Below are 27,155 nucleotides of genomic sequence, written 5' to 3'. Positions count from 1 at the left end.
ACAGAGTGTTGTAGCTCAAACTGATAAGGAATGGCCAGTTGATAATAAATTAATTAAGATATTAATCCCCAATCTCTGAATCTCCTTCTCCAAGTGTTTCAGAAATAAAGAGAGGAGCCAGTGCAGGTTTCCCTGGGCCAGTTCCACCCAGCCTCCCCCTCTCCTGCATTTCTCGCCGTCCCTTTTATTTTCCTTCTCAGCATCAGCCTCCAAACATCTGGCTGGTGCTGGAGCTGGGAGCTGGAAGCGCCACAATGCAGTGAAAAGGATGTTTTTTTGCTAGAGGATTTGTTTTTGTGCTCTTCCCAACCTTCCCAGAACAGAGACCTTCAGAAAGCCCCTCACAAAGGCGCCTTTCTTCCTCCCCACCACTTGGAAAAGCTGGGTGAGATCCTCACTCATCTGCCTTCACCAGCCTTGTACGAGACAGGGACGGTCAAAAAGGGGGGAAGGGGTGACTGAAACCCTGGCCAAGTGGTTTGGGGTTTTTTTTTGTGGGTTTTTTTTGTTTCTTTTTTAGCATCTTTCGGCTCAAACTGGAGTTTTGGAGCCCCTCCAGCCTCCTCTGTGCTGGGGGAAGTTGTGGGATCACAAAGATTTAGTAGAGACCCCCATTGATTAGAATTCTGATTTTCCCCATATTAAAAATTTTTGAGGGTTTTTTTTTGGTAAAATGTTGAACCAGAGTAAATTTGGGAGGAAGTTTAAAGAAGCTGCAGTGCTCAGCACACCCTGGGTTCAGCTGCTTGGAAAATCCCTCTGAACATCCCTCCCCAGCAGCCAAAATCCACCAGGGCTGGCTTGGGAACTGGGGCAAGGAATATCCCTCCTCCAAAATGTTGTCAAAGAGTTGAAGGATCATGGCCAGGAGAGCCAAAGCTGAGGGTGAGACTTGGCTCCATCCTGGGATGAGAGATTTTGGGGATGAGAGATTTTTGGGATGAGAGCTCCTGGGTGTTGCAACCCTGAATCCTGGGAATTTTGAACTTTCTGTGCTTTCTGAACTGACCCCCAAAAGAACACTGCTTGTGACTTGAGGCCTTGGAGAAGGCTTCCAGCTTTGAGTGATGGAGTTAAAATCACTGGTGTGTAGGTGGAACAGGAGTGTGTAATATCACATGGTAAATAGTTTGAAATTTGAAGTTTTATAATATAGCAATAGGTATGGGACAAGATGGAGGTTCTTGGGCGTTGGCTCTTCTTCCTTCTTGCTCCTTGTTCTTGGTTTCAGGTAGTAATTTTTGGTTGGACAGTCAGTGCTGCACTACAGGTCACAGGTGTTTGGTCATTGGGTCAAAAGAATAAATAACACAGATGTTAGATTTTAATTGGATAGTCAGGCCTTAAAAGACCTTGCAACGAGCAAGATACAGCTCCATTTTCTCACTTTTGGCTTGAAAGCTGGAAATGCTATGAACTCACTGTACTGTAGATATGAATTAATAAACAAATCTGAACAAGAAATCACCTCTTGTGCTTCAATCCTGGCTCTGAGTGAAGGCAGGAAAAAAAGAGAACTGTGGTCAAGACTGGGGATGAGAGATCCATGGGATGAGTTTGGGATGAGAGATCCATGGGATGAGAGATCTTTGGGATGAGAGAACTTTGGGATGAGAGGTCCCTGGGATGAGTTTGGGATGAGAGGTCCCTGGGATGAGAGATCTTTGGGATGAGTTTGAGATGAGAGGTCCCTGGGATGAGTTTAAGATGAGAGATCTTTGGGATATGAGGTCCCTGGGATGAGAGATCTTTGGGATGAGAGGTCCCTGGGATGAGTTTGGGATGAGAGTGGGATGAGTTTGGGATGAGTTTGGGATGAGAGGTCCCTCTGGCTCCAGGGGCTGCCCCAGGGGCTCCCAGCTGCAGCTTTGGGATGGGGAGGTTGTGGATCTCAGCTCTGTCCCTGCTTCTCCAGGGATCATCAGAGCCAGAGCTGGATCCTCTTTCCCAAAGGGCAAATCCCTGTCCTGATCCCCCCATTTCTGTTCCTGCTTTGTCCAGCAGATCCAGAGCAGAGCAAATCCTGCTCTTCCAGCCCTCATCCCTCCCTCAGGATCCAGCTCAGCTCCAGTCCTTGCTCTGAGCTCCCCACAGCCTTGGGCCAGCTCCCAGCTGCGTCCCCTCTGCACCCCACATCTCTTTTGGGGTGTAATCCCCTCTCAGGGATGTCTGCAAACACCAGGATTCGTTGTCCTACAGATCTGCACCCCTCAGCTGCCTCAAGATCAGCCAAACTCCCCAGGGAATAAAGCATGGATAAAGCTGCTCTGGGTGAGCTTCCTGCTCTTCAGAGCAGCCTCATGCAAAATCCCACCCCACAGACAATCCCTGGAGAAGGGCACAGGGACTCAGGAACCCAAACTGGGCATTTTTGACCCCATTTGGGGTCACAGCAACACCAAGAGGGCAGGGACAGGGAATAACCCCGGCCCAGCCCCACTTCCAGATCCTGGAAAACCCTTTTTTGTTTTTTTTTTTTTTTAGCACATCCCTGCTCCTCACAGGCAGCCTGAGAACATATTTTATCTCCTACATAATCACAAGGAGAAAAAAATGTTCTCAGGCTGCCTGTGAGGAGCAGGGATGTGCTAAAAATTAAAAAAAAAAAAAAAATCTCCTCGCCTTCGAGATTCCCAGACAGTTCACTCAGCATCCTCATGCTACTGATGTAATCCTGGAGGAAAATCCCCTGGGTCTGGGGAGCTGGAGCTGCTCCCAGCCCCCTCTGCACTGGGGGTGGGCAGAGCCCCTCGGAGCTGCACCTCTGCACACCCTGGGCAGGTTTTATGGCCCTGTTTATGCACTTGCTGAGTGCCTAAATTCCCTCTGCCCCCGTGGGGGACGTTAATAGCTCAGCAGAGCTCTTTGCTAATTCCATTTTCTGTCCTTGGAGTTTCAGCTGCAAGAAAAACTAGCCAGGAATACAAAAGTGACCTCATCATAAAGAGCAGTGCAGGCTCCTGAGCAGGTACTGCCCCCCAGCCCCAAAACCAGCCCTGAGCGAGGTGCAGCAGGTGGAGCACGAGGTAAGGGGCAGGTGTGACCCCAGCTGCTCCATCTCCAGCTGGGTGGGTGTGTCTGGTTTGTCTGGTTTGTCTGGTTTGTCCCAGGGCCTTGGCTGGCCAGGGGACAGCCTGGAGCGGGGTCTGAGCCCTGAGCTGCCTCTGGGACTGCTCTGGCTGAGCTCAGGAGCAGCTCCCCTGTCGTGGTGGGACCCATAACTGTCCTGGTCCCATAAATCTGTCCTGGTCCCACAACTCTTGTCCTAATCCTGTAACTCTGTCCTGATCCCATAGCTCTGTCCTGATCCCACAACACTTGTCCTAATCCTATAACTCTGTTCTGATCCCATAGCTCTGTCCTGATCCCATAGTTCTGTCCTGATTCCACAACTCCGCACTGATCCCATAACCCTGTCCTGGTCCCATAACTCTTGTCCCAATCCCATAATTTTTCCTGGTCCCATAGCTCTGTCCTGACCCTGTAGCTCTGTCCTGATCCTATAACCCTGTTCCAATCTCATAACCCTATCATGACCCCATAACCCTATCCTGACCTCATAATCCTACCCCAATCCATAACCCTGTTCTGACCTCATAACCCTATTCTGACCCCATAACCCTGTCCCAGCCCCATAACCCTGTCCCAATCCCATAACCCTGTCCCAACCCCATAACCCTGTCCCAATCCCATAACCCTATCCCAACCCCATAACCCTATCCCAACCCCATAACCCTGTCCCAACCCCATAACCTTATCCCAACCCCATAACCCTGTCCCAACCCCATAACCTTATCCCAATCCCATAACCCTATCCCAATTCCATAACCCTATCCCAACACCATAACCCTGTCCCAATCCCATAACACTATCCTGACCCCATAACCCTGTCCCAGCCCCATAACCCTGTCCCAATCCCATAACCCTATCCCAATCCCATAACCCTGTCCCAGCCCCATAACCCTGTCCCAACCCCATAACCTTATCCCAATCCCATAACCCTATCCCAATTGCACAACCCTATCCCAACACCATAACCCTATCCCAACCCCATAACCCTGTCCCAATCCCATAACCCTATTCTGACCCCATAACCCTATCCTGACCCCATAACCCTGTCCTGACCCCATAACCCTGTCCCAGTCCCATAACCCTGTCCCAGTCCCCAGCTGTGGTTCTGGGGTGCAGATGGACTTGGCAGGATCCCGAGCATCCCTCCAGCCCAGCCCTGTTTGCATTTTCCCTGCCCCATTTCCCACACCCCAGGGCTCTGGACACCCCAGCCCTGCCCTGTCCCAGGGTTTGTCCTTTCCACCAGCCCATTTCCCAAAGATCCTGACCCCAAATTCCTGTGGGGCTGTGGCAGAGCAGCTCAGGGCACGGTGGGGACCCCCAGCACCCGGCCCAGCTCCATCCCAGGGATTTTTTGGGATGCACACACAAACCCTGCAGGGCTCAGGGCTTGGCCAGACAGCTGCTGGCACAGTGACCTGAAAACACTGAAATAGAAAATACAACAAATCCTACACAGTTCCCTGTCCCTTCCCATTGGGGTTTTGCTGGGATAAATCGTTCCTGAATCAGCCAAGCTGTGTCAGAAATGTCCTTTAATGAAGTGCAGCAGGGCTCTGGCTTTATTTTAATCCCCTGCCTCTCTGAGCCACGTTTGCTTTAAAGAGGAGAGTTTTTCCTCCCTGTGTTGTATTTTAACAACACAGTTGTTAGTTTACACCTCCAATATTTGGTGGCACTGTGGGGAGGATAAAATAATAATAATAATAAATAATAATTAAAAATAATCTCAGAGAAGGATGAGGCACGGCCTGAGTGGGATCCTAGAAAGGCTGGAGATGTCCCAAAAAATCCTGGGGGTGATGAGCACCCAACTTGCATCCTCAGCACTGCTCCAGGGATAATCCCAGGGGACTCCACAGGCAGCAGGAATGGGTTTTGCTGATTAGTCCTGGCTTAATTTGGGCTCTGTTTGGTTAAGCCCAGCCTGGAGTGAGCCAGTGTGCAGCAGGGAGGAAAAGCCCTCCTGGCCTCTCAGCTCTTCCCCGGAGAGCCCCACTCAGGGGGGACATTAAAGGCTTTTGTTTCCAGGAGCTGTCAAAGCCCTCACCTTTCACAAGCACTAAAATGGCTTGGAGGAAAAAAAAAAAAAACAAAAAAAAAAAAAATCAACAAAAAATCCCAAAAAGATCTGGGAGTGGAATAATAATTCTGGAGTCATAAATCTGAGCCTGTAAATCAAGGATTGACAGGGCAGTCGCTGCAATGTCTTGGGAGTTTAAGTTCGAGGGTTTCTTTCACCTGAGGAAAAGTGAAAAAAAAAAAAAAAATCCCGAGTCTGTGCCCTTCCACTGCAGGGATGTTGTAAATCACCTTAATGTTACACTCTGGCTCTTAAACAGCCCCAGAAGAGCTGAGAGGGAAAGTGGCTGAGTGAAAAAGGACAGGGAGAAAGCTTTGATTTCATAAAAATAACCCCAAGCATCCCCTCCCTTAAAAGCAAATCCTTCATTCCCCAAGCCCTGCTGCTGGTCCTGCTGTGCTCACCAGCTCAGGACAGCTTGGCTGCAGCTGGAAAACCACGGGATCAGCCCCTGTGTGCCCTGGGGTGGGATCTGGGGCTGGGGGAGCACGAGGTGAGAGCTGAGGTGGGGAGGGAGGGATGGGGGTGGTGCTCGGAGGATGTGAGCACCCCACCATTAAAAAAAAACCATTGGGAATTGGTTGGGAAAGGTCAGTTTGGGATAACCCAGCAGCCCATGGAGCAGGGAATGACCCTGCAGTGTCCCCACCCATCCTGGGAATGGGGGACACGTCCCAGCATGGGCTGGGATGGCAGCAGGGCCACCCCTGAGTGTCACAGCACCAGCCACCCCCTGTCACAGGGCAGCTCACACCCAAACTGGGGCTCCCTGGCCAGACTGGGGCCACACTGGGGCCATCTCACCCAAACTGGGGCCAGACTGGGGCCATCTTACCCAAACTGGGGCTCTCTGCTCAAACTGGGGCCACCCTACCCAAACTGGGGCCAGACTGGGCTCACCCTGCCCAAACTGGGCTCACCCTGCCCAAACTGGGGCCACCCTTCCCAAACTGGGGACAAACTGGGCTCACCCTTCCCAAACTGGGGCCCCAGCCCAGCCCAGCTGGGGCTGCAGCAGCTCCAGCATTTGGGAGGAGCCCACCCTGGCCAGCTCCCAGAGGGGACACTTGCCCAGCTGGGCCACCAGCCACTGGCTCTCCTCCTGGGAGGGTTTAGAGGGAAGTAGGGAATGGGATGGGAGAAGATGGAGCGAGGAAAAACCCCAAAACCACACTGGGCTGTGCCCAGGAGCAGAAATTAAAGAACATTGGGGTTTTTTCCCCTGTGAATTTTTTTTTTTCTTTTTTTTCTTTTTTTTCCCCGTGGGTTTACCTGTTTATTTTCCTGCTGTTTTGGGGTAAAACAGCTCAAGCTGCCCCGGTGTCCCGAGTGCTGGCGGTGCTCACCTGAGCATCCTCCCACCTCCCCCCGTGCCACGGGCAGGCGGCTCCGGGAGCTCCGGGAGGAAGGAGGAGGAAGAGGAGGGGAAGGCGCTGGCAGGTGGAGCACAAGTGCGGGCAGGGATCCCTCCTCTCCCTAATCCGCCCTTCAAAGCTGCAGCTGCAGTGTCTGAGCTCCAACAGGTGACACCCAGCTGTCCCCTCCCCGCGGAGCCCTGGCGGGGACACAGGGTCCCCAAAATTCCATCCTGCCGCGGGGACACCTCCCGGCTCCCAGGGATGGGAGGAATCGGGTGTGGAAAACCCCCCGAGCTGGTGGGGAAGCACCTGAGAAGCTCCAAGTCCATCCCCGGCCTCAGGAGAACCTGAGCATCCCACGGAGATCCCATTCCCACTGCAAAGCGACGCCCGAATTTCCCACGTTGGTGGATGAAAACACCAGAACGCGACCCCAGATAACCGGCCCAGCTGCAGCTCGGGGTAAACAACTCCCTCACCTCCAGACCCCCCTAAACACCCCTAAACCCTGAAAGGTCTGCACATCCCCGGAGCTCATTAAGCGCCCGGAGCTGTGTGAGCGGCTCCATTATCCGAGCAGCCCCCGGCCCCCTTCCCCGCCGCTCATTTCTGCTTATCTGCATATTTTATTGAAAATTAAAATCCTTCCGCCTTTTTCCCAGGACAAGCGCGGGAAGGATCTTTTCTCGCAGCCCTACTTGACTCCAATTAGTTGGGATAACAAAGCTGCCGCTGTCGGGGGATTATTGACAAATGCTCGAGGGGGAAAAAAAAAAAAAAGAAAAAAGGGCAAGAGAATGGTCTGTTAAAATGACAGCTTTAAAAGCTGGAAACAAAACGTCCGGGCACGAACGGCGCTGGGGAGGCAAGGAAAATACCAATTCCTGATTTTTTTTTTTTTTGATGATATTTCCATTGATCAGACCCCCGGAGCCGGGATTTTGTGTGGTGCTTCCCCCCGGGTCACCAGCAGCATCCTTCCCTGCATCCTGCAGGATGTGCTGGGTGTAAATCTAGAGTGTAAATCCATCCCCATCCCATCCCATCCCATCCCATCCCATCCCATCCCATCCCATCCCATCCCATCCCATCCCATCCCATCCCAGGTTCCCAAACCCCGTTCCCATGGGCTCCTGCCCCCCCAAACCTGCTCCCCGCAGCTGCACCCCTGCACAAAAGGACTGAGGAGCATTGAGAGCAGCACAACTCCTTCACTGATAACTCCTTCATATTTTTTCCCTGACTTTTTTTTCTCCTTAATTTCAGCTAAAAGAATAGAGGGGGTAAAAAATGAAGCGCGCTCCATTAAGGGCAGTGAGTGTTATCCCCGAAAAAAAAAAAAAAATCAATAAAAACGGCACAGAGCTTTTTTTCTTCCCTAGGTGGCTCGGACAGCTGGCTCTTTAAATATTAATCAGGGGCTCATTGATATGCAAATAGGGCGAGAGGGAATAATGCTGCCGCAGCTGCGCAGCCCCGGCCCAGTGCTGGCCTCCACTCCAGGATGAATGGGAATATCTGAGGAATATGAATGGGAATATCTGAGGACACAGGTGCAGCAAGCAGGGATCTGCTTTTTTTTAAATTTGGTAATTTGTGAGCAATGCCTCACAGAGCCCAAGCAGGGCAATCTTCTCCCTCCTGACGCTCCCTGCCCACCGAACAAGTGATTTATCATTGATAATTAGTTATTAATAATTAATAGATTGGAATCCTGAGACACTGAGGCAGATATTGTTTGGTAACAAAAGCCCAGTCCCTCAAGTTTGGTGGAATTTTTTAATCTCTTTGCCTCTGGAGTAGAATACAGAGGCCAAGAACCAGCACCAGACAGGCCAGAATTTAAATCAGAAAATAAAAGTCTGTGTCCAGGAAGAATTTAATTTTTCTGGGAATGACCCAGCACACAACCCTGGCCCTGATGCCACCCTGCCACGAAATCTTGTGATTGTGCTGCCACTGTTTCCTCTCAGCCTCGCTGGCCTCTTGCCCTGACACTTGGCCAGCTCAAATCAGCCCTGCTGGCCCTGCTCCAGCTGATGGGAGAGGGATTATTTATTGTTCCCTTCCCAGAACCAGCAGTAAACAGGAAAGATGGGGCATCCCCCCCGTCCTCTGTGTCCCTGTGGCTGTCACCTCGTTCTGGGCCACGTCCCATCCCGAGTGACAGCTCTGGTGGTGGCATCTGTCACCTGCAGGTGTTGGAGTGGCACCCCCTGTTCCTCTTGCCCTGATGTGGGGGCCAGAAGAGAAGCCAGCAGCTGCTGGGTGTCACTGCTGGGTGATCTGGGCAGGTGGGACAGGGTGGGGTGGCCACAAGGGACAAGGTGGGGTGGCCAAGCTGAGCTGCCCACCCCAGGAACCTCAGCCAGCACTGAGTTCTTGCCCTGTGCTCCTGCAGTGCCCATGGTGGGAGCACAGGGGACGAGGGGAAGGAAGGTGGGGCAGAGCCCGGGGCAGCATCCCACCCCAAAAGCTCCACTCACACAGGTGGCTGTCCCCTGCTGTTTGTCACAGATTTACAGAATCATGGGATGCCCTCAGCTGCACCCACAGGGACCATCCAAATCCTGAGTGGGTCTGAAAAATGGGGAAAAAAAAAACCCCAAACCCAACCAAACCTCCCAACAAACCCCACTGCTTTAAACACCCTTGGGAAGGGACGCTCCCACCCCTGGGATCATTCCCCATCCCAGCGCTCCATCCCCGCGGGCACATCCCGCCCTTCCTCCCGCTGGGAAGCTGCAGATCCATCCCGGGGTTTTTGGAGATGTGCCCCGTGGCTGGCACCCTCTGCCCCCTCCCTGCCGGCGCTGCCGCGGTACCAGGCGCCGCAGCTGCGCCCGCCGGGCAGGTGGCTCCAGCCACAGCTGGATGGCACAAAGGCACTGGCATTGCTGGAGCCAGGGGCTCTCTGAGCTCTCCAGGGAGAAATCAGAGTGCAGGGGTTGAATCAAAGCCTTTTTGGATGGATTGAAGTACGTTAAGCCGCTCACACATAAAGCAGAGGTGTAAGTTTAAGGTTTAGGATAAATGAGCCAGTCAGTAAGTTTTAGTATGAGCTCTAATGCTTTTAGTAAGTGAAAGGTTCAAGTGCCAGAGAAGCAGTGTGAGTTCTAGTGAAGAGTGAAAAACAAACTAATGTTTTCAGTGGAGACTCCAGTAATGCAGTTTTAGACAGTGCTTAAACATAATAGAGCTGTAGTAAGAACATTGCTTACATTTTTCAGATAAAACAAGATAGGTCCTATGTGTGGTTTATACATAACCTAACGTGTTAATAAATTAAAATTCTAATATGTTGCATTTTAGGCTATGGGAGAGCAGTGAAAAGGATAATGCAATGTAGTTCCTCATGCAATGGAGAAGCAAAGGAGAGAAAGAGCTTTATTTAAAGAAACACTGTACATATATAGGGTAGTAGTTGAAAAACAAAATAGAAAAGACTCATTGGTCAAAGAAGGCAACACCTCTTTGAAAACATGCTTTCTGTAAAACATCATGTCTCTCACACACCCTGCAGGTGTTTAATTAATCATTGATGTAATTCCTGGTTCTTGAGCAGCCTGAGAAAGGCAAAGCTTCAGGGCTGCTTTTCCCCTGTTCCCAGCAGTATCCAACAGCACTAACAGGTTAAGGAGTGCTGGTCAGAGTTTGTGTCTTAGCTGGTTGGGAAGATCCTACAGAAGAGCATGCACTGGGGACAGCTGGTGCTTTTTGCTTTCTGCCATTTGCTTTTGCTTTGCTTTGCTCTCTCATCATCATCAACACCCAAGAGAAAGATACAAACTGCCACAGCAACATCAGCTCCCAGGACCCTGACAGGAGCAGCTTCTGCTTCTGTTTGAGACTTTATACCAAAACTTAGCTGAATTCTGATGTCTGTGACTGTGCCTTTTGAGACTGAGGTGCTTCTGCAATAAATAACCTTTTAGCAGCTATTAACTGCTTTGCTCATTTTAAAAGATAACCCAACCAAGTTGGTGCCCAGAGCACTGGAGGTCATTACCCTCACAAGAAATCCCTCTGAAAGGCAAGGAGAGATGAGGATGGGCACCAGGGACACGCAGGGAAAGCTCAGCTGTGACAGCCAGGAGTGGCAGGGTGGCATCAAGGCCAGGGTTGTGTGCTGGGTCACTCCCAGAAAAATGAAATTCTTCCTGAACACAGGAATTTTATTTTCTCACTCAAACTCTGGTGCTGGTTCTTGGCCTCCATGTTCTACTCCAGGGGCAAAAAGATGAAAAAATTCCACCAAACTTTGGGGATTGGGCTTTTGTTGCCAAACAATATCTGTGTCTCAGGATTCCAATCTATTAATTATTAATAACTAATTATCAATGGTAAGTCACTGATGATTCTAGTTATTTTATTTCCCAGGGGTTTGCCTCTTCCCACACTTTTTTAGAAGCAGAACCTGGATGCACAACCTGGGGTGCTGATCCCCCCTTCCTGCTCAGCCCCCACTCCAGGGGAGCAGCTGGCTCTGGGATTTGGCCCAGGGATGAGGATTAATGAACCAATTAACTGCTCCAGCCCCAGGGCAGCACCTGGGGTCACACAGGATGGCAAATCCCAGCCCTGCCTCACCCTGGGAGCTCATCCTGCAGATCCAACTCCAACCCTGATGTGATGCTGCTTCCTTAAAAGATTTTTTTTCCCTAAAAATCCTTTTTCCATGCTGAGGAGCAGCAGGGCTGCCCTGTGGGTGAAGTGATCCCAAAAAGGCCCAGCCTGGAGCTGCTGTGGGAGGATGGAGCTGTGCTGGAGGAGGCTGGGATGAGGCTGACACCAACATTCCTGGGGGATCTTCTTTCCCTGGATCTCCTTCATGAGCAAAACCTTTGGGAGCGTGGGTGGCTGGGCCAGACAGGGAATAAACAGGGATTAGAGCCAGGATTGGGCTCTTTTCCCTTGAAATCCAACTCCTCGTCTTCCTGCACCGTCCTGGGAGTGCTCCAGCCCCTCCCTGCCACCATCAGCTGGGAAAAGCAGCTTTTCCAGAGTTTTTACAGCTAAACCAGCCTTGTTCTGTTTTCCTGTGCTGGAAGAGCAGTGCTGGAGCTGTGGCACTTCCCTGCTGCATCCCAGTCAGGGAATATCCCAGAATGGTTTGGGGTGGGAGGGACCTTAAAACCCATCTTGTTCTGCTCCCTTCCACCATCCCAAACCACATCCAACCACCTGGAACACAACACTTGGAAGGGTTGACTTCCAAGAACATTTTTTTCCAACCAGGAAATGATGCTGCTCATATTCAGAACCCCAAACTTCCCCTTCAGCCCTAAACCATGGCATGTCCCCACATTTATCAGTGAACACCAGAATTTCCACCTCTATAAAGCTGGAAAAAACCCCCCAGTCTGGGTTTTTCCATGCTCTGTAATGAGCAATTATTCCATTCCAAAACCCAATGAAATCAAACCTGTTCCCATAATCACCTACTGGATTTTATCAGCATGTTTGGGTTACGCTTTGCCCCTTTGGCTAATTCCTAATTGATTCTTTAATCCTGACAAGTTTTTTATTGCCTGATACAAGGGGGATTTAGCCCTCCCAAACCCTGGGAGACGCAGGACACGGGGCAGGGATGACCTCATCCCAAGCCAAGGCTTTATTTGATAATCTATCACTTATTTATTATTGTAAGTAACCACTTGCAGGTGCTGTGATTTCGGTGGGATTGTCCCAAAGCTCAGCCCTGTGCAATCCTACCCGGAGCTGCTACTGCACAGGGAGAGGGAGCCAGCCCTGCCAGGGAAATGGGGGAACGAGGGGATGGGCACGGCAAAAGCTGGGGAAAATGGGGCAGAATGTGGGGAAAAGTGGGGGAGAATCCCTGGAAAAATGGGGCAGAATGTGGGGAAAAGTGGGGGAGAATCCGTGGAAAAATGGGGGAAAATGTGGGGAAAAATGGGGGAGAATCCCTGGAAAAATGGGGCAGAATCTATGGAACAATGAGGCAAAATCTGTGGAACAATGAGGCAAAATCTGTGGAAAAATGGGGCAGAATCTGTGGAAATATGGGGCAGAATTAATGGAAAATGAGGCAAAATCTGTGGGAAAATGGGGCAAAATCTGTGGAAAAATGAGGCAGAATCTGTGGGAAAATGGGGTAAAATCTGTGGAAAAATGAGGCAAAATCTTTGTAAAAATGGGGCAGAATTTATGGGAAAATGGGGCAGAATTTATGGGAAAACGGGGCAGAATCTGTGGAAAATGGGGCAAAGTCTTTGGAAAAATGAGGCAAAATCTATGTAAAAATGGGGTAAAATCTGTGGAAAAATGAGGCAAAATCCATGGAAAAATGAGGCAAAATCTATGTAAAAATGGGGTAAAATCTGTGGAAAATGAGGCAAAATCCCTGGAAAAATGAAGCAAAGTCTGCAGGAAAATGGGGCAAAGCCTATGGAAAAATGGGAGAGGAGTTTGTCCTGTCCACCTGCCTGGAATGGTTTGGGTGGGATGGGCACCCCAGGCAGGGGCAGCACCTGGAACCCCAAATCCACCCAATGCCCCAAAGCTGCCACTCCTGCCCCAGGCTGACCTGGCAAGGGTCCCCCAAACCATTCCCAACCTTCCCAGTCCTGGGGGATGCTGCTCCCACTGGAGCCCCAGTGAGGGGCGGTGACAGAAATGTCACAGCACAGCCAAAACCCCAAAAAGGAGCTTTTGGCATCAATGAATCCTGCCCTGAATCCTGCTCTGACTCTGCAGATGGAAATTTCTCTGGGATTGGAGGCACTGAGGTGTTTTCCCAGTGGGGAAAGGGCTGGGCAGAGAAGGTGCATTCCCAAATTATCCACCCCTTGTTGTCTGCCCAAGCTCCTTCAACTGAGCAACACCCTCAGGAAAGCTGGAAAATGGGATTTTGAGTGGCAAGACCCTGTTGTGGCTCCAATTTTAACCCCAAAAAAAAGGCAGGGAGTTGGGAGAATCATTTTTTCATTAAAATCAAAATCGATCCATAATGAAAATAGACTTGGAATGGGAAAAGTTGAGTGCAAATGGAAGCTTTTAAAGATTCTTTTGACTGACAATAACCTGAAGACCCTCCAGGAACTCCAGCCTGGAATAATCAGATTAAATGGAAACTAATATACGGTCCTGAAATTCATCCCATGCTGCTCTAAACTTGGAGCAGCTGGATAATTTCGCCTACAGGTTTGTGCCTCCTGCCCAGCAGTTCACACGGAATTGTTTGGTCAAACTTAATCTACCAGGAAGAAAAAAAAAAAAAAAATAAAAAAAGCTTTTCCCTTTCATATGTGTTAAAGCAAAGCCAGCTTTTCCAAGCAGCTGGGAGCAGGGAATGGATATGGCTGCAGGTTTTTCCTGTGGGAATTCCCAGCCTGATGTTTGGCTGCTTTAAAATCGATGACTCTGATTTATAAAAGATCCAGGAATGAGGAATTCTCTGTGTTGGTGCAGTGTGGGTGTTGGTGGGGATAATTCCTGTGTGGGCACAAACTCAGCAGCTCCTCCACAGGGGCCACATTCCCAAAACACAAACCAAATCCATGTTTTTAGAGGAAGGGTTGAAAATGGACCCTGGGTGGATCCAGGGATTCCCAGAGAAGCTGTGGCTGCCCCTGGATCCTTGGGAATACCCCAGGCCAGGCTGGATGGGGTTTGGAGCAGCCTGGGATGGTGGAAGGTGTCCCTGCCATGGCAGGGCTGGGCTGGGATGAGATTCCAGCTCCTTTCCAGCCCCTCTGGGAATGTCTGGATGTCCCACACCAGCAGCCCCTGCCATGGGATCATCCAGCCTGCTCCAAGGATCATTTCCTCATTCCCTGCATCCAAGGGATGAGCTAAAACACCTCTGTCCATTCACATTCCCTTTCTGCTCCCCCCAGGAACAGACTTAGATATGGGATTAAAAAAAAACCTGGGAGAATTCAATTTTTTGTGGGGGAAGAGCAGCTGGGATGAGCTGGATCTGAGCTGGTCAATGGGCAGAAATGCAAACCCAGCTGGGCTAGTGAGGGGACCTTGTGCTTCCAAAAGCCTGGAATCTTGGGAAAAAAAGGGGAAAAAGTCACTTCTACCTCAGTTATACCAAGTGTAAATACTTGGGGTATCCCAAGGGTCAATAACTTCCATGTAGGAAAATAAAATAAAAAATAAAATGGATTATTTTTAATCCAAGAATGCCCCTGAGATGTCTCCAGCCATGGTGGAGCTGGAGCTGCTCAGGATGGACATGGGGTGATCACCTGGCCTTGCCCTGCCTGTCTCAGCTCTGGAATTTCCTTGGACCTCACAGAGAAATGGGAGGAGGGAGTGGGATGAGCTGGGAAAACACAGCCCAGAGAAGAGCATCATCCCAGGGGGATCAGCCCATTGAGGGACCCAAATCCTGCTCCCCAAGCTTCTGGAGAAGGGGGTGGGACCTCAGAGACACCAGAGCTGGCAGGAGCAGCTCCCAGTTGGGTTTTCCTCCCCACAGATTCCCCGTGCTGCAGAGTTTTCCTTCCAGTGCTGAACTCTGGGATAAAAACTCTCCACAAAACTCTGCCAGTGAACAGATAACACAACGTGGTTCTGATTTTCTCCCACCTCACAATAATTGTTCCTTTTCTTTTTAAAATTCTTGTCCCAGGGAAGCGTTTCCAATGGAATCCCTTCCTGCCCCTTCGGATGGGTTTTATCTTCCAGGCACTGCTCAGGAGCAGAGAGGGGGGCTTGGGTTGGAATTGGAAAAAAAAAAAAAGCTTAACAAGCATCAAACAGGAATGGGAATGCTGGTCTGGGATCCATTATCCCTGACCCAGAGGTTGGAAAGCAAAAGAAATTCATTAAATTGGGGAGGGAGAGGCCAGAGCTGTTGGGTGCCGGTGTCCAGTCCTTGGGGGGTGCCTGGGGGTGTCACCCACCCCCTGTCAGTCACCCACCCCCTGTCACCCACCCCCTGTCACCCAGCCAGGGCTGGATCCACTGGAGAAGGAGCAGCTTGGAAGGAAAATCCACTGGAATTTGTCCCGTGCACATTCCCCCTGGAGCCCACGGGAGAAGGGGAGGGAGAATTCTCCTCTCACAGCCCTGGATCCCCAGGATGGGGACCAGCCACGGATTCCCCCCAAAACACAAACAAATCCCAGGACTCACCTCACTCCTCACCTGCCACCCCATTCCCATGGGAGCTGCTTTGTCCCTGGTGAGCCACATCAGGCTCCTTCTTTTTTTCCCTTTTTAGCACTTCCAGGAAAAATAAAAACCCAGTGAAGCTCCTGCTGGTTATTCAAGAATTGTTTGCTTTAATCCCTTTCCAGGAACACGCTCCCAGTGGTGCCCATTTGCTACATGTGGTCAAAAAGGTGGGAAAAACCATGGAAAAGGGCATTCCTGTGTCTGCATCCAGAGCCCACACAACCCCAGGGATCTCTCCTGGTTTGTTTTCCCCTGTTTTTGTTTCAAACCCCCATTCAGCTGCTTTTGGCAATACCAACACCTTCCCCAAACCCAACCATGGTTATTTGCTTGCCTTTTTCCCCAATTCCAGAGGAATTCCTGAATGGCAAAAGAAATCCATCAGTGAGGTGAGAAAAAGCAGCTCAAAAAGCAAGTGGGTGAATTGGCTGGGAATATTTTGGAAAATAGGTGTGAACAAAGATATGGAGAAAAAACTGAGGCAGGAGATTTATGGAATCTTCTTTTGGAATTTTTTTGAAAAATTTTTTGGAAGGGAGCTGCTTGTTCTCCCTCTTCTTAGCTGGTCCCTCTTGTCCTGGCCATCCTTTTCCCTCAGTCCTTGAGGGGATAAGGCCAATTCCTGTCCTCAAAGAACTTCTTCAGGCCCTGCAGGTTGACAGGGGGGAAATAGGGGCCGATCCTTTTCCGGATCCACCACTTCCCATCGCTGGCGTGCTTCCCCCAGGGCTGGCTGAACTTGTACCTGAAGTGTTCCCCCCGGATCCACCTGTGGGAGACAGAAACAGCAGCTCAGGGCTTGCCATGACTTCTGGGGAGAGGCTTGTACTGTGTTTTAACTCCCTTGGGATTGCTGTTTTGGAGCCTTTGTGGATGGAGAGATCAGCCTGAGGGTGCTCCACATCCTGGTACTCCATCCATCCATCCATCATCCATCCATCCATCCATCCATCCATCCATCCATCCATCCATCATCCATCCATCCATCATCCATCCATCATTCATCCATCCATCCATCCATCCATCATCCATCCATCCATCATCCATCCATCATCCATCCATCCATCCATCCATCCATCCATCCATCATCCATCCATCATCCATCCATCCATCATCCATCCATCCATCCATCCATCCATCCATCATCCATCCATCATCCATCCATCCATCATCCATCCATCCATCCATCCATCCATCCATCCATCCATCCATCATCCATCCATCATCCATCCATCCATCATCCATCCATCATTCATCCATCCATCCATCCATCCATCATCCATCCATCCATCATCCATCCATCATCCATCCATCCATCCATCCATCCATCCATCCATCCATCATCCATCCATCATCCATCCATCCATCATCCATCCATCCATCCATCCATCCATCCATCATCCATCCATCATCCATCCATCCATCATCCATCCATCCATCCATCCATCCATCCATCATCCATCCATCCATCCATCCATCCATCCATCATCCATCCATCATCCATCCATCCATCATCCATCCATCCATCCATCCATCCATCCATCCATCCATCATCCATCCATCCATCATCCATCCATCCATCATCCATCCATCATCCATCCATCCATCCATCATCCATCCATCATCCATCCATCATCCATCCATCCATCCATCCATCATCCATCCATCATCCATCCATCCATCCATCCATCCTTCCATCATCCATCATCCATCCATCATCCATCCATCCATCCATCCATCCATCCATCCATCCATCCATCCATCCATCCATCCTTCCCTCCATCCCTGGGATGCCCCCAGCCAGGCTTTGAGGATCTCCCAGGCTCCTCCTGATGCCATTTAGGAATCCAGATGTGCCTCAGAGCTTTACCACCCCTGCCCTGAGCACTCCCCCCACCTTTCCACAGTTAAATATGGAAGAATAATAACCAAAACAGGAATAATGAGATTTTTTTCCCTTTCTCAGAGCCGTTTCTGCCTGGGATATTTTGGAGCAGGGAGTCTGAGCCCCCAGCACCCCCTGCCCCGCCAGCGGCCGCTCCGAGCGCATCTGTTTTCCGGCTGCTCCGGGAGCTGACAGCAAAGCAGGTTTGAAAGCAGTGCAGAAAGCAACATTCATCAGTGTCAGGAAACACTCTGGGAGCTGCCCATGCTGCTGGATCCGGGGGGTTTGTCCCCCTTGATGTAGGACATGCTGACAAGGGCCGGAGCGGCGCCCGCGCCGGAGCATCGCCGGGCGAGTCCATAAAATACCCACAAAATAAAACTGTCAAAGTCGTGTCAGTGCTCATTTAAACCCGCTCTGCTCTGCTAGGAAAATACAGACCCTGCTACTGAGCAGGGCACCGCAGCTGTGGGATCCCTGGAGCGGCCAGCAAGGTCCTTCCTGCTGCTGAAATAATTAGGGACGGCTCCGGCGCTTTGGGGAGCGGGCAGAGCGAGGGGCTCGGAGGAAACTGCACACAAGCCAGGGGTGGCTGCCTGCACAGCCCTGTTTCAGTCCTGCTGGCACCCAGGAAGGATTTTCCTACAAAACCATGGGAATATGAGATGCTCAGAGAGGTTTGGAGTGCCCAACCCTGGAGGTGTCCAAGGAACTCCTGGAGGTGGCACTCAGTGCTCTGGGCTGGGGACAAGGTGGGCATGGGGCACAGCTGGGACTTGCTGGACTTAAAGGCCTTTTCCAGCCTCCTGATCCTGCATCACACCCATCATGTTTTCCAGAGAAGCTGTGGCTGCCCCTGGATCCCTGGAACTGTCCATGGACAGAGTCTGGAGCAGCCTGGGACAGTGGAAGGTGTCCCTGTGCCCATGGCAGGGGTGGCACTAGATGGGTTTTAAGATCCCTTCCACCCCAAACCATTCCATGATTCTGTGATTCAATGATCCCCATTTTTCCCCCTCCTCTGAGGATGAAGGAAGATAAATGGGAAAAGGAGCCCTGAGTGGAATTTGGGGAGCACCAACCTGCATGTGACCCCCACAAACGCTGCCCTGCATTCCAGCCTGGGCCATCCCTGCACTCCTCTCTTCCTGCTTTCTGAGGCTGGCAAAAGCCAAACAGGGGCTGAAGTGTTATTCCCACAGGGTTTCCTTTGCAGGAGCACAAAATTCCTGTTAATAACTGGAGTGTTACTGAACAGCCCCTGAGGCTCCAGTAGCCACTCCAGGATGATTGGAGATTTCCAAGCTGTGCTGTCTGTCTGCTCTCTGGAATTCCCAAAACATTTCCACCTCCAATCCCAGACCCACCTCCCAAAAATGCTGATTTTATGGCAATCCAAGCATCCCTCCACCTGCCACTCTGATACTTTGGGGTTTTTCCTTCCCTAAGTGACTTCAGAGCACCTCCCAAGCTGGTCCCATCTCCGGATATTCCCAAAATAAATGTGAGAAAGGTGGAAAACCTGGAAGCCAGGAGGGAATATTGCCTTGCCAGGCTCAGGATGTAAAAGCTGCAGTGTTTAATACCCACTGGAGCCCCTCATTTCAGGGCTCACAGAATTTACAAGCTCTGCCAGTGTTTATAACCTGCCTGGGTGCCTCAATCCTGGAATTATGGGGTTTTCCAGCTCCTCCAATGCTGATCCTGCTCCCTCTTCCCAGGATTCAGGGAGGGAAGGTGCCACAAACTGACAGCCCCAAGTCCATCCTTCCAGCAGAGTCTGGGCAGTTTTGGGGTTTCCACAAAGATCTCCTGGCAGCTGGAAGGGATCCACAGCTGTTGGAGCCTCCCTGAAGCAGGAGACTGAGCCTGCAGGAATCCCCTGGTTCCTGCTCTGGAGAAACAGCAACAGCAGCTTCAGGAAGGTCAGAAGAGCTGCCTGACCTCAGCAGGATGTGCCAGGTACTCAGAGAAGGATGAGAAGGACAGAGGGGCAGAGTGCAATGGGTTAGCTGCACCACTTAATTAGTGGCTTGTCTTCATTTTCTTCTGTCTTCACTCAGAGCCAGGATTAAAAACATGGGGGAGATGAATTTTCTCGTGTTTGGGCTTGGTTGTTTATTAAATCTTATTTAAAGTACAGAGAGTTCTGCAACACTTCTAGCTACCAGCTAAAAGCGAGTAAAATGGAGGTGAATTTAGCTAGCTACAAGGTTTTTTAAAGCTAAACAGTCCAATAAAGAACTAAAATAAAGAACTAAAATAATGGAGAAGAAGGAATAAGAAGACTGAAAGACACAACACCCCAAATCTTCCATCTTGTCCAATTCCTATTACTACATTATAAAAGCCTCAAATTTAGAACCCTTCACCATGTGAAATCACACACTTCTATTTAACCACACACCCATGATTCTAACTCCATCACTCAAATTTGGAAGCCTTCTCCAAGGCCTCAAGACAAAAGCAGTGTTCTCCTGGGGATCAGTGTCAGAAAGCACAGAAACCTCCCAGGATTTTGGGATCCAACAGCAGAGCAGCCATGGCAGGGTGGGGCAGGGTGAGCCCAGCCTCCAGCAGCTTCCCAGGATTTACTGAGCAAACACAACCTGGCAGCTCCTCCTGGCTCCCTGGGAAGCAACTGGCACCTCCCATTAAAACTGGTTTTAAACTGAAGGATTTCCATGGGATATTGGGCAGGAATTCCTCCCTGGGAGGGTGGGCAGCCCTGGCACAGATTCCCAGAGAAGCTGTGGCTGCTCTGGATCCTGGAGATATCCAAGGCCAGGTTGGATGGGATCTAGTGGAGGATGTCCCTCCCATGGCAAGGCTGGAATTATTTTCCAGGAAATGGGAAGAGGAAAAAGGGACAAAAGGGACCTTTGGGCAACTTCTGATCCAACAGCAGTGCCAGGAGAGCGATGGCACCGATGGAGGAGGGAGGACTGAGCCACCACAAGGATTCCTCTGGGCATCCCCACTGGACTGGGCAAGGTGGAGGTGAGGCCAGAAAGGCTAAAAATAATCAGGATGATTTTTAAAATCAATATTTTGCCCTGAGCAGATGCCTGGCAGCAGCTGCCCTGCAGGGCTTTCGGGAGCCACTCGTATATCAGCCCCTCCTGACATCCCCCAACTGGATGTGTTAAAAATTAGCAGCAATATTGGAGTTGTTGGGATGGGGGCCTAAATCTCCCAGACAGCTGAAATTAGTTCCAGAGGGTGCAGCTGTCTCCCTGCAACAGCTGAGGGGTTCCAGGGAAAAAACCACTGGTGCTTTCTGTTAGAATTAATGGCCTGACAAGGCAAGGAGGGGTGGGAGAGGGATGGAAAATGAAAGAAAGCAAAACATGGGGTGTCCTTTTGGATTGTTTGTTGGGGACTTTTTTTTTTTTTTTTTTGGGTGTTTTATCTCAAAGTTCCCTGCTCTGTTGTAAATCAGCTGGTGGGAAGTCCAAATTCATCAGGGTAGCATTGCTGTTCTTGCTCTGTTGGTGGGAAGGGAGCATTAATTAATTCATCTAAATTTAGGGAATCAGGGCAGTTTTGGGGTTGTTTTTTAGTGCTGCTGATCCTGAGGCTCCTGCAAGGTCTGGTCCCACAGAGCTGGAGCATCCCACAGGCAGCTGATCCTCAAAATCCCCTGGGGAAGTGGCACAGTGGGGATTTCCCTCTCTGGATGGGTTAGAAAGGGTGGGACAACACCAAGGGCAGAACAAACTGTGGGGGAAAAAACCCCAAACCTGGCTCCAGATGGATCCAAGGCTGGAATTTACCCTGCCAAGGAAGAGAGATCCCATGGCCACCAGATTTCCCAGCCTGGGGGGAATTCTGCCAGCTTGGGGTGAGCTCTGCCTTCCCTGAAATCCTGAGCTGTTCTTCCCTGAAGGAAACCCCTTAAACTTCCCTTCAGCACGGTGGAATTTAATTCTGCTAATAGCTGAGAGATTCATTTCCACCTAATCCCAGTGATACCTGGATTTTCCAGGAATTCCCACTCCCTGCCTGCTCCAGAGTCACCTTTATCCCTCTGGGAAGGGTCCAAGCCCCAAATTGGCTTCTGCAAATATGACCAAGCTCTTCCCATGGCTTGGGCTGACTCCACAGATCCCAGCCCAGCTATAAAGTCCAGTCACTTTTAAATGGGAGATAAAATCAAACCCAGTAAAAAACAATCCCAAATGCCACATTCTCCAAAGCATCCAAAGGAAGCAGCAGCTCCCTCAGAACCACCACAACAAATCCAGCTCTTCACACCCATGGTGGGGCTTTTCCAGCAAAGTGCTACTTTAATTGGAATAAAAATCCTGAAGTGACCATGATTTAATACCAGAGACACCACACAGACCCAAAATCCTGGGGCTTTTTTTCCCCTCCTGTGGGCTAAACCTGATTTTTGTTTCCTTTGATTGTTGCAGCCTTTTCCATGGTGTGTTCAACACTTCTTAATTTCTCAGCCCAAGCCCTCCTGTTCAGATTTATGAGGCTGGGCTTTTATGAACTATCCACTGCCCCAGAATATTTGGGAAATCCACACTCCCCAAACATCACTGGCCTCGAGGTCCAAGCTTCCCACTCAGCCAGGCTGGGCCCTCAACAATGCCCTCATTTTTAATCACTCACCTGTTTCTCATTTGAAGTTTATCACACTTGAAAAAATACTATAATTTCTTGAGTTGTAAAGAACCCTCCAAACTTTGGTCTCCGAAATTTCATTTCGAAGGCATTAACTCATTCTGAAAGTCCCTTGGCTATTTAAGGTGTAGAGTTTCCATTAACAGAACAAACTCTGTGGAGGATGGAGCACAAGGTTCTTATGGAAAACAGCCCCTTCCCCTAATTATTTAGTCTAGCAGGGAATGAAAATAATTGAGTCTCAAAATTCCCTTTAGAGTGGAGGGAGGGGGGGAATAATGGTAGGAAAATTAGGAGTTTTTTCCACCCAGCTACTGTGGTGGGAATGAAGGGATCCCTAAGGCTGGCAGCAAACTTTCCCCTCAATTTGGATTAAAGTCCAGGATCATGGAATTACAGGATCAGGGATGGTTTGGGATGGTTAAAAACCATTCCAAGGGCACTGGGTTTGAGGCCAGGGTTATGGGATATTGGAAGGAATTCCTGGTGGGAGGTGGGGAGGCCCTGGCACAGATTCCCAGAGGAGCTGTGGCTGCCCTGGATCCCTGGGAGTGCCCAAGGCCAGGCTGGGTGGGTTTGGAACACCCTGGGATGGTGAGAGGTGTTGGGGTTGGAACTGGATGGGCTTTAAGATCCTTCCCAACCCAAACCATTCCAGGGTTTGGGGATTTTTACCAGCTTGGGGTTTACAAAGCACCTCAGAGGAAACATTTTGGTAAAAGTGGGAAGTTTTCTGGAGAAGGAATCTCTCCTCAGAAGGTTTGGGGGGTGCAGTGCCCTAAAGCTGGAAAACATCAGAGGGATCCCAGGGGAATTTTGTTCCACACAGAGCTCTGGACCTGCATCCCTGCTTGCAGTGCATCCTCAGAGCCTCAAATGGAAAACATTAGCAGGAGCATAACATGACTTGAGTTGATCCAAAATGCCCCAAAAAAATGTTTTCTCAGCTAAAAATAACTCCATCAACAAAACAGACTCTTTTGGGACAAAATTACTTTTGTACAAAACCTCGGAGTTTTCCTCTGTGCCTTTCCCTGGCTGATGTTGGCTTTGTCTCTTCCTTGAAAACACAAACAACTCCAAGACAAGTGTCCACAAACTCAACAATTCCTGCAGGGCTGTTTTGTCTTTGAAACACCTCAGGAGGTCCGTGGCAATGGTGGGGTTTGAGCTGAGCTCACAAACACAACGTGGCAGAAACCCCAAAAAGCTGAGGGGCAGGAAAGCAACAGCAGGAGGGACCATTCCTGGCCAGGAGTGCTGGAGTCAGTGAGCTGGGGGATTCTCTGATCCCTTCAGGGAGAAATCAGAGTGCAGGGACTGAATTAAAGCCTTTGGATGGACTGGAGGATATTAAGCCACTCACACATAAAGTAGAAGTTTAAGTTTTAAGATAAATAAGTGAGTCAGTAAGTTTTAGTGTGAGCTCTAATGCTTTCAGTAAGTTAAAGGTTTAGATACCAGTGTGAGCTCTAGTGAAGGTTGAAAAACATATTAAAAAAAAACATATTAAACATATTAATGTTTTCAATAAGGGCTCTAGGACTGTGGTTGTGGACAGTGTTTAGACATAACAGAGCTATAGTAACAATATATTACATTTTTCAGATAGAACAAGAGAGATTGTTTGTGTGGTTTATACATAACCTGGTGTGTTAAGAAATTAAAATTCTAACAGGTTAAGGAGTGCTGGTCTGAGTTTGTGCCTTAGCTGGTTGGGAAGATCCTACAGAAGAGCATGCACTGGGGACAGCTGGTGCTTTTTGCTTTCTGCCATTTGCTTTTGCTTTGCTTTGCTCTCTCATCATCATCAACACCCAAGAGAAAGATACAAACTGCCACAGCAACATCAGCTCCCAGGACCCTGACAGGAGCAGCTTCTGCTTCTGTTTGAGACTTTCTACCAAAACTTAGCTGAATTCTGATGTCTGTGCCTGTGCCTTTTGAGACTGAGGTGCTCCTGCAATAAATAACCTTTTAGCAACTATTAACTGCTTTGCTCATTTTAGAAGATAACCCAACCAAGTTGGTGCCCAGAGCACTGGAGGTCATTACCCTCCCAGCTGAGCCCTTCATGGATCTGCTGGGACTGGGCTCACCCCAAGGGTCCCTGTGGCTCCTCCAGGGGGATCCAGGTGCTGGCAGCACTCTGGTGTCCATCACACCCACCCTAAATCCCACCAGACACACACCCCAGCAGGATGGGATTGAGGAGCAGCTGCCAGCTCCCCTGGGATAACTCCAGCTTACCTTGGAGGGTCTCTGCCTGCAAAGGGGTTTGTGGCCAGCAGGGACAAGATCTCCTCTTCCTGGGCCAGCAGCTTCCCAGCCAGGTGGATGATCCATTCATTCTGCTCGTAGGTCTTGGGGGAGGAAAAAGAAACAGAAATGTTAGGGACTGCTGGGCTTATCCTGGAGATTAAAGATTTCTGTCCTTGGGGAGAGACTGCAGTGGATTTGGGTGGGAAATGGTGAATTTCCCAGTGTTTCAGCACAGATCCCATGGGATTCTTGATGTCCAGACAGAGACTGGCACCCTCAGGGAGCAGGGAGAGCTTTGTCTCAGCTGATCATCTGCCAATTCTGCCCCCAGATATTTGATTTAAATCATTTATTTAGCAGCAAAGCCCACTGGGGAGCCATAACAGCACATTTTCTATGGATAACTCATCTATCCTTTTAATCCAGATTGCTTTCCCCTGGGAAAAGGGTTTGGGTTGGTTCCCTTGTGTTATCCCAAGGAAAACAGAAGAAAGTGGCTTCTCTATCCCCAGTTCCTGCCTCCTCTTCATTTCCTGCTGTGTCATCCATCCTCTTTCAATTCCTTCCTCATGGAACCACTTCTGGAGCAGCACTGGCAGAGTTTACTCTGAATTTAGGTAATCCTGAGGAAGCAGGGATTTGAACTGGATGATCCTTATGGATTCCCTCCAGCTTGAGACATTCCCTGATTTCTGTGATTTCCCTCCTTACAGGAACCTCTTTGCTCTTGCCCAGGCTCCCTAAATGCATTTCCCACTGTGACTCTCAGATTTCTCCTTTTCCTGCTTTTTCCACGAGTTCCTCAGTGGATTTTTGAGTGCAAGCAGTAGGGGACACTGTGGGAAAGGGAAACCCAGCAGCTTTACCTGCAGGGCTCTCAGCAGAGCCCAGCCTGAGGCAAAGCTGGCTGGTTTGTTATTCCTGTCACCAAGGGAAACGGGGCAGGAACCATGGAAAACACCAGGGCAGGGTTCTGACCCCAGCTCATCACCATTTAGAGGAAAACCACATTTATTCCAGCCAAAAAGCTCGGCAGAATTATTTCAGATTTTCTCCCCCTCCTGCTTCCATCCTTCCATCTGCTCTCATCCATCAGGGATGGCTGATGGGGACAGGGATGCTCCCAACAGCCCCTCCTGGCACAGAGGGCTCTCAGGGAGGGACAGTGTTGGATTTTGCCCTTTTCTGACCCAGAATTGGGGCAACTGAGAGGTGTTTTAAACAACTTTCATTCCATTTTCAGTCTCATATGAAGGGTGAGACAATACAGATGTTATAATTCACACCATCACAATCAGAAGCCAACTATTTCTTAATTACAATAATGTTTCTTGGCCTATCAGCTTTTGTCACATCATGCTGTAAAATGCCTTAAAGCCAATCATTTAAAATTACCCCCCGTGGGTTCTATTACAATGCATCTTTCATAGCTCTATTTCTCCAAAGTGTCTAGTTTTGTTTGCAAGGCCATGCTTTGAAACTTTTTTTCTGGCTCTCAGCAATATCTGTCCTATTCCATGGCATTTCTAAGTCAGCATTTCTTATCTCCAAGATGTGTGAGCCTTCTGTCAGGCCCTGAAAACTCCCTACAGATCCATTTCTCACAGGACAAGGGACAGAGGCCACCGTGGGACTGAGGCCACTGCACTCCTGGCACAGAAATCCAGGAAGGGACACACGGTGAGCCCTGGCAGGAGGAGCCTGGCATCGTGTGGGATGTGCCACACAAAGCTCAGCCACCTTCAGGGACACCTGGCACTGTCCCCATGGGCCCCTCAACAGCTGGAGGTGCTCAGGATGGGATTTGGGAAGGAGGATCTCCCAAAAATGCCACAGCAACTGCAGGGATCAAGCATCACAAGTGGCAGCATCCTGAGACATCCCAGCGCTCTGGATGATGTCAAACATCATTTCCAGGAGATAAAAATGGGAAAACAACAGGAGAATGGAAACAGGAACCAGCAGAATCCCTTCCAAGCCTGACTGAGAACCAGGAGGCTCCAGGAAGGTGGGATCGGCTCCCGTGGTCTCCAAGTTGTTAATTAGCAGCTCTGTGCACAGCAGAGTTGGACTTCTGGTCTGTAAAGTGTTTTTCTTGTAAAATTTACAGCATGTCTGGCCCCAGTGAAGTCTGCAGTGGGAGATTTCAGGCGGGGCAGCCCCTGCCCCCCTCCCCTGGCTGGGCTAACGACCCTGCTCGACTCATTACTCTGCAAAGTGGGAAAAAAAGGGAAAAAAGAGTCCAGGAGATCTGGGCTGCACCCAGGGAAGTGTCACTCCAAGGGGTTCCTCTGTGGGATCCAGCTCTGACTGGTCAGGATGGAGGGATCTGAGTGAGCAACACAGAGCCTGAACCATCCTGGGGATTAACTGTAGGAGAAATAATGATCCAGGAGAGATGGATTGCTGGGAGGTGGAACAGGCCTGCTTTGGGGTCAGTTTTAGGGTTTGGATCTCCAATGAGCAGGAGAAGCAGCCAGGACTGATCCTGATGGATCCCTGGGCTGCTCCTTCTCCATCCTGACCTGGACCAGACTCCCAGAGCTGCTCCTGCCCTGGGGCCACAGCTCCACCCAGAGCCTGGGCTGACCCACAGGGGGTTACTGGGGACCCAGGGACTGCACAGCCACTGCAGGAGCACCTGTGGGACCCTGCCAGAGCACCAGAACCACAGGTCACAGAATCAATCACAGAGTCAATCACAGAA

General features: G+C 50.1%; 1 protein-coding gene across 2 annotated transcripts in view; it reads right to left on the bottom strand.

Moving 5' to 3' along the window:
* Positions 1 to 15,749: 15,749 nt before the first annotated feature.
* LMF1 (lipase maturation factor 1) overlaps positions 15,750 to 27,155 on the bottom strand; it is a 139,443-nt gene continuing 128,037 nt past the window's right edge. For both annotated transcript variants that reach the window (XM_056503242.1, XM_056503241.1), the window contains 2 exons: positions 24,437 to 24,549; positions 15,750 to 16,435 (listed from right to left, as the gene is read on the bottom strand). In XM_056503242.1, the coding sequence (XP_056359217.1) occupies positions 16,261 to 16,435; positions 24,437 to 24,549 (288 nt within the window). In that variant the 3' untranslated portion in view covers positions 15,750 to 16,260. The remainder of the gene's footprint in view (positions 16,436 to 24,436; positions 24,550 to 27,155) is intronic.

The sequence above is a fragment of the Oenanthe melanoleuca genome, chromosome 14 (assembly GCF_029582105.1).
Source record: "Oenanthe melanoleuca isolate GR-GAL-2019-014 chromosome 14, OMel1.0, whole genome shotgun sequence".
Lineage (NCBI taxonomy): Eukaryota > Metazoa > Chordata > Aves > Passeriformes > Muscicapidae > Oenanthe > Oenanthe melanoleuca.
Note: the sequence above shows the minus strand (reverse complement) of the source record. Positions and strands in the feature narration are given on the sequence as shown.